This window comes from Camelus ferus, chromosome 17, assembly GCF_009834535.1.
Source record: "Camelus ferus isolate YT-003-E chromosome 17, BCGSAC_Cfer_1.0, whole genome shotgun sequence".
NCBI classification, from domain to species: Eukaryota; Metazoa; Chordata; class Mammalia; order Artiodactyla; family Camelidae; genus Camelus; species Camelus ferus.
This window is the reverse complement of record NC_045712.1, coordinates 31,588,118-31,598,305: the sequence shown is the minus strand read 5'-3', so window position 1 is coordinate 31,598,305 and position 10,188 is coordinate 31,588,118. Positions and strand designations below refer to the sequence as shown.

The 10,188-nt window shown below is 60.0% G+C and overlaps 1 protein-coding gene across 2 annotated transcripts in view; it reads left to right on the top strand.

The window, feature by feature from the left end:
* The first annotated feature begins 551 nt into the window (after positions 1–551).
* The window catches only part of ALDH1L1 (aldehyde dehydrogenase 1 family member L1), a 47,004-nt gene continuing 37,367 nt past the window's right edge, over positions 552–10,188 (top strand). The window contains exons 1-6 of one of the 2 annotated variants that reach the window (XM_032458821.1): positions 552–703; positions 4,678–4,829; positions 6,438–6,672; positions 7,425–7,590; positions 9,287–9,388; positions 10,080–10,169. In XM_032458821.1, the coding sequence (XP_032314712.1) occupies positions 4,703–4,829; positions 6,438–6,672; positions 7,425–7,590; positions 9,287–9,388; positions 10,080–10,169 (720 nt within the window). In that variant the 5' untranslated portion in view covers positions 552–703; positions 4,678–4,702. The remainder of the gene's footprint in view (positions 704–4,677; positions 4,830–6,437; positions 6,673–7,424; positions 7,591–9,286; positions 9,389–10,079; positions 10,170–10,188) is intronic. The other variant, XM_032458820.1, reaches the window with a different exon arrangement.

Below are 10,188 nucleotides of genomic sequence, written 5' to 3'. Positions count from 1 at the left end.
CTGCCTTCTCCACCCCAGCTTCAGAGTTCTTCTCACATGACTTTCCCACCCCAGGCTCCTCACATTCAGCCGTTAGTTCCAGAAATTCTACTGAACACCTGCTAGCACAAGGCACTACATCGGGTGTTGGGGATTCCTGGGGACCGAGAGTCTTTGCCCTCCTGCTCTGGTGGGCGAGACAGTCAAGCAGATACTCCCAGAAGCAGTAATAAAGCTGAAGTTGGGGAGTAGGGGGTGCTTGAAGGAAAACCAAAGCCCTTCTGCGGTGGTGTGAGGAGGGGTCTGTCCTCCTGGGTGCGAGCTTGGGAACGCTTCCCTTCAGATGTGGCATCTGAGGGGAGCCGCCTGAAGTACGAGTGGGGTTCCCTGGAGAAAGAGGATGCACAGCCCGCAGACAGTTGCTGAGCGGTGAGCGAGACCACCCGGCCCAGGGAGACTTTGCCCTGTCAGGTCAGCCTTGCAGGAACAAGCACGGGGCCTTTCAAAGCCCGCTGAATTCTGGAAGGGTCCATAGCCCTGGAGCGCCCTCCCCGCCTGGACCCGCGTGACTTTCCGTCCGTCCCCTCCCCTCCCCTCCGGCAGCGGCGCGGGACTGGCGGGGGCGGGCCCGGGCCCACCTCCCCGCCCGCGCCCTCCCGGACCTACCCGGGCCGGACTCAGAAGCCCGCTCTGGCCCTGCCGCCTGCGCCTCCTCCCGTGCGTGGTGAGTGCCCACTGCCCTGCGCCCCGGGCAGGAGGCTGCCCCAGCCCGCGGGGCTCCCGGCTCCGGGCTCCCCGCGGGAGCCCCTGAGGGGCGAGCCTCGCCGCGGGGACCCTACGTCTGGGGTCCGGGTCGGGGGTCCTCCTTGGGGCAGCGGAGGCGCCAGCCTGGCGGGGGTCCTCGGGCCACAGGCCGGCGACACCGCGGAAGATCGCGCAGCGCAGGCCGGCAGGGGACGGGAGGGGCGCTTTCCGGAGCCTGCACCGCGGGGCGGGTGGGCGTTACCAGCCTGCTCACAGAAGAGAAAACTGAGGTTCGGAGAGGGACAGGGACAAGTCAGAGGTGATGCGATGGCCCGTGGCGGACGGACGGACGGACGGACAGCCTGTCCCCCTGCCTCCGAAGTCCCTCACCCCATTCTGGGAACTGGCAACGGTGCCCCATGATTGGCCAAATCTCGGGGCCGGGCACCAGGGCCTCTTGTGATTGGAGAGCTCCAGGCCCCCTGCCGCGGCCCTTTCCGGGCTGGGGGAGCTGGGATCCCGGAGCCCCAGCCCGGCCCCACCATCTGGTTTTGGGGTCGTGCCTTACAGCCAGGTCCCCTAGTCATCTGCCCAGGCCCTTCACCTGCCACCTGCCTAGGGGAGGCAGGACTGCCCTCCAGGTGCGCAGAGACAGAATCTAGTATTCTTGGATGCGCGGTGAGGCTTGTGCTCTGGCACCTGGTGACAGTGTTTTCTCCCCACTCCCTCGCTTCTCCGTGAAATAGGGCAAGTTTCTTCAGCTCTGAATTTTAGTTTCTTTGGCTGAAGTTGGGAGGGGCAATAACTCATAGTGCCTGACCCACTAAGGTTGCTTCAAAAAGACGTGAGATTGCGTGCCACATCGGGCCCTGGAGGCCCTGTGCAAAGGGAACATACTGGCATCATCCTCCCCATCACATTAGGAGAAAAGCCTGTGCCATCTCTTTTGGAGACAAGGAAATCGAGGCTTAGAGAGGGAAACCATTGCCACCTGGAGGCTCAGGTGGTCAGAGCAGCAGCAGCATGGCCTGTCCCCTGTGCCCAGAACCGTGGGAAAGACTGCGGTTGGAGCATGACCCCACCGGGGACTCCAGGGCAAGTGTGCCCACCAGCAGGTGCCCAGCAGGTAAGACTGACTGTGGGAGAAGAGTCAGCCCTGGGCCCAGCAGAGGGCAGCTGGAACAGGCGTTTTTGTGGCTGGGTGCCCAGCTCCACGGAGCCTCTGCCCATGCTAGAACTGCCTTTCCCCACGGGCCCCATGACCACAGCACATGGCGTGGAACAGAGGGTCCCAGCTGCTGCCATGCTTAGCACCGCTGGCCAGGCAGGAGGCCTAGGGAGCCTCACGGTCCCCCAGCTGCCACCTCAGCCCCACAGCATCCCCATGAACCTTGGGCCAAGGGCACCGAGGGTGCCAACTCAGGCAGGAGGCCGAGGCTGGGAGGCTGCCTTCGGCCCACATGGGGCTCTGCGTCTCCTCCCTTCCCTTTCCTCCCCTCCTGGCACCTGATTGTCCTGGCACCAAAGGTCAAGGTGAACCGTCCCACCTAGTGCTCCTGTCCCACTAGCTCTACAGTGGCTTCCTCCACCCTGCCTCCCTGCTTCCAAAAGGATCTCTTTTGTCCCCTTTTATTTTTCCAAGAAATTGATGCTCAATATAGAAAAACAACATTCTAGTTAGAAAAAGATAGTTACAGTCATCAAAAGACTTCCAAACCCCAAAACTCTACCCAGTGACTTTTAACATTTGTGTGAATCCATTCAGGCCTTTATTCAGCCAGCTGACACTTGCACACGTATACACACACCACACACACGTGCACACACACGTGCACCACACACATATACAAATGCACGCATACACGCACCACATACACGCACACACCACACATACACATGCACACACGTATGCACCCACACGCGCACACACACATGCACCCCACACACATGCACACAAACACACCACACACATGTGTGCGTGCACACACACCCCATCATTCTCATTCACTTGACAATGTCTTTTGCAGAAGCATTTAATCTTGGTGACGTCCAGCTTATTTTTTTCTTTCATGAATTGTGCCTTTGGTGTTGTATCTAAAAAGTCGCCACATACTCCAGGTCCTCTAGGTTTTCTCCTGTGTTACCTTCTAAGAATTTTGTACATTTGCATTTTACATTTAGGTCTGCAATGGATTTTGAGTTAATTTTGGGAAGGATGTAGGTCTGTGTCTAGAGTCATCTTTTGTATGTGGATGTCCAGTTGTTCTGGCGCCACTTGTTGAAAAGACTGTCTTTGCTCCGTTGTATTACCTTTGCTCCTTTGTCAAACCATAAAGGTTTTAGAAGGCAAAAAGAACATCTCTGTGAACCTGGAGCAGGCAAAGATTCCTTTACAAGAATACAAAACCCACTCAGCATAAAGGGAGGCTTTGGTACAGTGCACTGTTCAGTACAGTATGAGAACTGTCTTCATTAAAAGACACCGTAGAGTGAAAAGGCCAGTCACAGAATGGGAGGCGTTTTTCATAATTACATCTGACAAAGGACTCGTAGTCTAGATTATTTAAAACAAAAGCCAACAAACTAAAACCTCCTGCAAATGAGCAAGGGAAAGACCACCCAGTGGAAAAAATAGACGAAAGACTTGAAGAGGCAGTCCCCACATAAAGGTATCCAAGTGGCTGTGCCACCGAAGAGGTGGTCACCTCCATCGGTGGTCAGGGACTGGCCAATGAGCCCCGGAGGGCAGCCCTGGTTCACGTTAGCAAGGCTGTGAAGTGGGTGGGCAGGAGGCCGCAGGGCAGAGCACGTGGAAATTGGCACCACCACTTTGGAAGCTCCGAGCCTGTGAGGGCTGAGCATTTCCACACCTGCGACCCGGGAATTCCACTCCTGGGTACATACCCAGAAGAAACGTGTACCTACGTTCAGCAGGAGCTAGGCCCCGGATCTTCACCACAGCCCCGTGGGCGACAGCCTGCAGCTGGCATTTCCCTCCGTAGCAGACAGGGTAGATGGACATTCTTACTCACACTCACAGTGCAGTACCAGGGCGCAGCCGCCCGGACAGCCCACAGAGCATCGCACGGTGTGACGCTGTTTCTGTAAGTAGAGTCTACTCGCCCCTCTCCCTGTCATTCAGGTGGGCCTCTGGAGTGCCTCTCTGTCTGAGTGCGGAGTACCGGGGTGTGCACAGTGTGTGGAAGTTCACTGGAGCACATGCTTATGACTTGTGCGCTTTTCTGTGTGTCCAAAGCATGTAATAAAATTCAGTAAAATTTTCAAAAAGTGTATATTTTTATAAATAGATAATTAAAAGAAATACATCAAGTGGGTAACAGGCTTTAGTGCTACGGGCACGGAGAATGAATGGCCGAACTTCGGAGAACTGCGAGGTCCAGGGGGTGTCATTCATATACCTTCCTTCTTGGCTGTCCAGTGGCACCCCGTCCCCCTTGCCCCCACCTTCAGTCCTCGGGCTGTCCTCTGGGCATCATTCGGGCCCAGGCCCCTGCCTGCTGCTCGAGGAAGCCCAGCCTGCAGGCTGAAAGCCATTTGGGGTCATCTCTCTCAACAGGTGAGGAGGCTGAGGCTGGTGTGACTTCACCGAGGTCACATACCTGGTTAGTTACAGAAATACCCTTATATACAGCTCAGAGGATGTGACACGCAGGGGTATCACGTGATACTCAGCACCATTTTAGGGGGTTTCAGGAGGGAGTCCCTAAGTCTGCAACCGCAGGCAACTCACCACTGTGGCGTCTGAAATTCCACCACTGGGGACCTCCCCCTCTGGAGAGGAGACGTGGCCATCTCCCTGCAGGGGCTGGCAGTCCAGGGAGCCAGGAGGTGGGCTGGGGCTGGGGCGGGGCTGGCGGGCGAGGCTCTGGGCAGCTCCCCACCCCAGCCCAGGCCCGCGAGCCCTGTCTGACACGAGGCCTCCTTCTTTCCCAGGTATTCCTGACCGAGCGCCGCTGTCATGAAGATCGCAGTGATCGGACAGAGCCTGTTCGGCCAGGAAGTATACTCTCACCTGAGGGAGGAGGGTCATGAGGTCGTGGGCGTGTTCACTGTGCCAGACAAGGACGGAAAGGCGGACCCCCTGGGTGAGCGGGTGGCTCAGGAGCACAGAGCGGGGGTGCCCGGTGGGCGGTGGTGGGAGCGGAGCCCATGGGGCCCTGTGCTGAGGTCGTGGGCCTCCCTGGATGGAAGCAGCTGTACGTGGTCCACCCTGACCCTGCTCAGGGGCCAACTGGCTGCTGGGCTTTCTGGAACAAAGTGAATGGTGGGATGGGGTCTGTGTCATGGAAGAGGGCTGTGGGGAAGCCGGGCCTGCTCCCAGGGCCCTGCAGTGTGGCCGCTCCAGGCTTCCCCGACCCCCGCACCTGGGCTCTGAAAGGGCCGCCAGGTGGGGGTCCCTGCGGGCCCACAGCCTCAGATGTGAGTGTGCGCTGCAGCCCCCCGTCGCAGGGAGGGCCTGTCAGGCAGAGTGCCGGGCCCCCGCGCCACCCCCTACTCTGGGAGTTTCTGCTTACAGGGAAGGGCTGGGGCCTGAGAATCTGCATTTCCAATGCATTCCCAGTGATGCTGACCCTCCTTCTCTGGGAGAAGCACTGCTGAGCTGGCAAGCTCAGCAGCAAGGCGGGAGGCAGGGGCCCTTGGCTCCACAGACAGACCCTCCAGGGACACTCGTGGGTCCTTCTCAGGCCTGATGGACTCAGAACGTGGGGCCAGATTAGGAAAGGGGCCTTGCGGGCTGCCAGGCACCAGGGCTCGGCTCATTAGGAAGAGAGAGTCTTCCAGATGGAGCGGTGCAGGCTGACCACCGGCTCGGCTCCGCCACACCCCAGTGCCAGCCAGGCCGCTGTTCTAGACCCCACCCACTGAGTCTGGCCACTAAGCGACTGCTGAACCCAGCTCTGAGCCTGGCTGCGGCTGCTCCTTGACCTGCCCTCGGATGTCCTGCGGATGTCCCTGGTCATGGTGGGGACCGCTTCTGCAAGCACAGCCCAGTCTGCTCACATCAGTCCACCTCCCTCGACACCCTGAACACGGGGCGCAGAGGCAGAGGGGCCAGGGAGTGGGTCAGGTCCCTCGGGGGCAGATCAGCAGGTATGTTAGCAGAGACCCAGTACAGGGAAGTGTTCACGGCTACAGGAGAGGGCGGGCCGAGGAGAGCTCTGAGGAGCCAGGTGGTGACTGGAGGAGGCAGCTGCCACCTGTTGGAGGTGGGGGCAGGGACAGAGGGGAGAAGCTGTAACTTCAAAACCTTGGAAGCCTGGGGACCATAATCAGGCCTTCGAGCAGGGTGTGCTGCTGCTGGGGCCGGGGAGGGGCCCTGCAGGTGGGACCTGGGACACAGGGTCGGGGTAGGGGGTGGGTACCGTCTTGAGGACAGTTCTGCAGATGTTGGGAAAATGCCAAACGGACTCAGCTGCTGCTCTGGGAAGGCACCGCTGCCGCTGGGGTGAAGAGGTGAGGCTAGTCAGACGGTCTAGGGGAGGGAGGCACTCAGAAGTCTTGGCGGTCAGTAGCGGGCAGTCCAGGCAAAACCGTTCCTGTCCCCTCTGCTGCCCAGGAGCCCCGCTGGCAGCAAGGATGTTGGGAGGGACAGGCCTGGAGAGGAGGTGCAGGAGCCACTGGGCTGGAGAGGCTGAGGCGCTGAGCGTGCGTGGGTGCGGGGCAGGGCTGGACTCTCACCCGCTGTCCCGCAGGCCTGAAGGCGGAGAAGGATGGAGTGCCCGTGTTCAAGTTCCCCCGCTGGCGGGCCAAGGGCCAGGTTCTGCCCGATGTGGTGGCGGAGTACCAAGCTCTGGGTGCCGAGCTCAACGTCCTGCCCTTCTGTAGCCAGTTCATCCCCATGGAGATCATTGGGGCTCCCCGCCACGGCTCCATCATCTACCACCCGAGTCTGCTCCCCCGGCACCGAGGGGCCTCGGCCATCCACTGGTGAGACAGGGCCACGACGCCCACCTGCCCCAGTTGTCCCCTCCGTCAGCCCGGAGCTCTTCTCTGGGGCAGTCTGTGCCATGCTGCCAGACGGCATCCACATGGTGGACTGTAGTGCGATCGTCAGCAAGAACTGGGGTCAGGCTTCGCCGCGCGCTCTGCGTCCCACAGTGAACCCCAAAGTGTTCCCATCCTGGAACGGGGTCACCCAGACAGAGCGGGTTAAGGGCTCCCACACACTGCCAGAGCTCTCAGCAGCCCCCCACTTGGAAAGAGATCGAGACACAGTGAAGACTTGCCTGAATAGGAGGGTTTGGGACAATGGGCGGTGTTGAGGCTGGTGGCTAGAGAGCTCGGAGGGGCGGTCGGGGCAGGGAGACATCCCAGCTGGGAAAAGACAGCAGGTTTGCAGTCAGACTGGCCTGGCTGGGATCCAGGCTCCCTGACCCCCAGTCACGTCTCTGCACTTCTCCGGGCCTCAGTCTCCTTGTCTGTGGAAGGCGGGCGAAGCCTGTGATACTGGTTGGGAGGATAAAGTCACGCAAGGCATTAGGGCTTTTTGCACAACACCTGGCACACAGCTGGCGTCAGCAAGTGCCGTCTTCCTTCCCGTTCGTGCCACAGCGGGTGTGGGTCCTCCCCTGGAGGGAAGGGGCATGTCCCAGGGTGTCGTGGGCCACAGGGGCAGCCCCCAGGGCCTCTTCTCCGTGGTCCTTCCTCCTGGACTTAGCCTTTCACTCTTCTGCTCCTAGGACCCTCATTCATGGAGACAAGAAAGGGGGGTTTACCATCTTCTGGGCGGACGATGGTCTGGACACTGGGGACCTTTTGCTCCAGAAGGAGTGTGAGATCCTCCCGGACGACACCGTGACTACCCTGTACAACCGCTTCCTCTTCCCCGAAGGCGTCAAGGGGATGGTGAGGGCTGGGGGCTGGCCGTGTGGCATGTGTCCCGGTGGCCCCCCCAGCCTGGCACCCTCTTTTGGTCAGCCTGCTGCCGCCGAGCTGGACAGGAATGTGCTCCCCCAATTCCAGCATGTGGAGGGGGAGAGCGCTCATTTCAGGGTCTCAGGGAGGCAGGGTTAGGACATAATGTGTTGTATTAGGCAGGACTCTTGCCTACTACTGTCGGAAGCCATCTCAACAAGCTTCAGCCAAAAGCGGACATTTTGGGCTCATTTAAGAGAGAAGACAGAAGGCAGGCATGTCACCAAGCTGTGACATGGGATTCCATCTCTCTTTTTTCACCCTGACTCTATTTTTCTCTGTTTGGTAGCTTCATCCTCAGGTTGGCTGCCCTTAAATGGGAGGAAAGAGTCACGGGTGGCTCGAGGTTTACACCCCTTGATTCCAGGGGAGAGAACCCCTCTTTCTTCTAGAATTTATGAATAGAAAATCAGAGGAGACTCTGATTGGCCAGTTTTAGGTCGTGTGACCACTCTGAGCTGATCACTGGCCAGGAAGGTGGAGTGCTCTGATTGGCAGCCTCAGTCCTGTGCTTCCTTACGTGGGGAGGAGGTGGCGAGGTGAGGGGGGAGTGGTTGAGGCGGTGGCCTGGGGAGCAGGTTGCCCAGGTGTAGTCACTGGACTGAGTTCTCGTGGGAGGGGCAGGGGGAGGGGGACAGACCCAGAGGGCTGATGTCAGAGCAGGTTGTGCAGGCCCCTAGGGGTCAGTGTGTTTGGGGGCGCCGGGGTCCAGCAGGGGAGGCCAGCCAGGACAGGGGTCAGGCAGGGCGGCTCCTAGCACAGCGGTGACTGCCGCCCAAATGCCCAGCGGCCCCAGCCCTGGGCCCGGCGTCTGCCGGCCAGGGTCCAGCTGCTCACCAAGGAGTGAGCAAGCAGGCCTGCGAGAGGTCTGACGCGACTCACCCCACAGAAGCAGCCTTCAGGGCCGCACCCCTGGTAGGCAGCCGCCAGTCACACGTGCTCTTACACTAATTTAAGTGGATTTAATTAAAGATCGAGGCCACCGAGCTCACTGGCTGCATTTTAGGTCCCAAGTAACCGCGTAGGCCCAGCAGCCTCTGAACTGGACAGTGGTCCACGGCCATCACCACAGAAGTTCGCCCGGGCAGTCCTGCCGTGCGCGTTTCTGACCTCCCCTGGTTTCTCAGCCTTGGCATCTCGGGGGCCCCCCCAACCCCCTCCTCCCTCACAGCGGGGCAGAGTTCCTCGGCTGTCTTCCCGTTTTCTCCTGATTCCTTCGCTCGCAACCTTCCTCTTTCCTGTGACAAACTGCTCCCCTGCTTGGCTTGGGACCTCCACGTCCATCACGGGGCTCAGGCTCCATCCTCCCTAAAAGGCGGGGAGCTTTTGGACAAAAATGTGGAGGCTCGTTTGGGCTAGCACCGCACAGGGCTTCAGTTTGCACAGCCTTCCGGGGCCTTGTGTTGGGGGAGGGCGGGGTTGCGTACTCATTGCTCAGGTTGCAGTTAGATTCGGGGTGACCCCACCTGCTCATGCAGCAGATGTTCCTTGAGTGCCCGCTGGGTGCCAGGCATGGTGCCAGGCAGGTCTGGTCAGTGTGGGGCTGGGTCCAGACAATGTGAACCCAGGGGCTGGGAGTTAGGGCAGGGTTCTAATGCTGGGGACGCCAACGAACGGGTCTCCCCAGGTTCAGGCCGTGAGGCTCATTGCTGAGGGCAAAGCCCCCAGACTCCCTCAGCCTGAGGACGGAGCCACCTATGAGGGGATTCAGAAGAAGGAGACAGCCAGGGTGAGTGCGGAGCCCCGCCCTGTGCATGGGCGGGGCTGGGGCTCACTGGGTGGCCGGCCAGGTCGTGGTGGTTTAAGGCCTGAAATTCGAGCATCCCCCACGGGAGGCGTGAGCAGGCTCGTGTGGCACCTGGACAGGTGGGGAACGGGGTCAGTTTGGGTTCTTCCCGGTTCCCCTTTAGGAAGAGGCAGGCAGGGCCCCCGGGGGAAGACTTGGGGGAGGGTGTGAAAAATCAGTGCTGCTGGGAGTCTCTAAGAGTGAATCCAGTTCCTCGGAGCTGTCACAGTGAGGGAGCAGAGGGCTCAGGGCTGATGGGGTGCTGCATGGGGGCCTAGTGAGCCCTGCAGCTGAGGAAGGGGAGGAGGAGCTGCCGGGGGCCCATGGGGTAGCCTGCACTTTGAATTGGGCCTTGGCCATCTTAACAGAACGTTGTCTTCCCCAAACCATACTGAAGTTTACATCACAGGGGAAGACTGAGGCTTCGAGCACACTCAGAGCCAGGTTCCAGGGAGAAGCCCAGCCCAGCTCTGGGACTCAGAGTAGAGTCAAGAGGAAGCCAGACTTCCCAGCCCTTCCCCAGGGCTCCACCCATTGTCAGGGGATCCTCAGGGCCTGAGGGGAGGCCAGAGGTGTTGCCCAGATGGTCAGGGAGCCGGGAGCGACCACTGAGCACACACATCCTGCCCCACAGATCAACTGGGACCAGCCAGCAGAGGCCATACATAACTGGATCCGTGGGAACGACAAGGTGCCGGGCGCCTGGACGGAGGCCGGTGGGCAGGTATGTCCCTGCGTGGTCG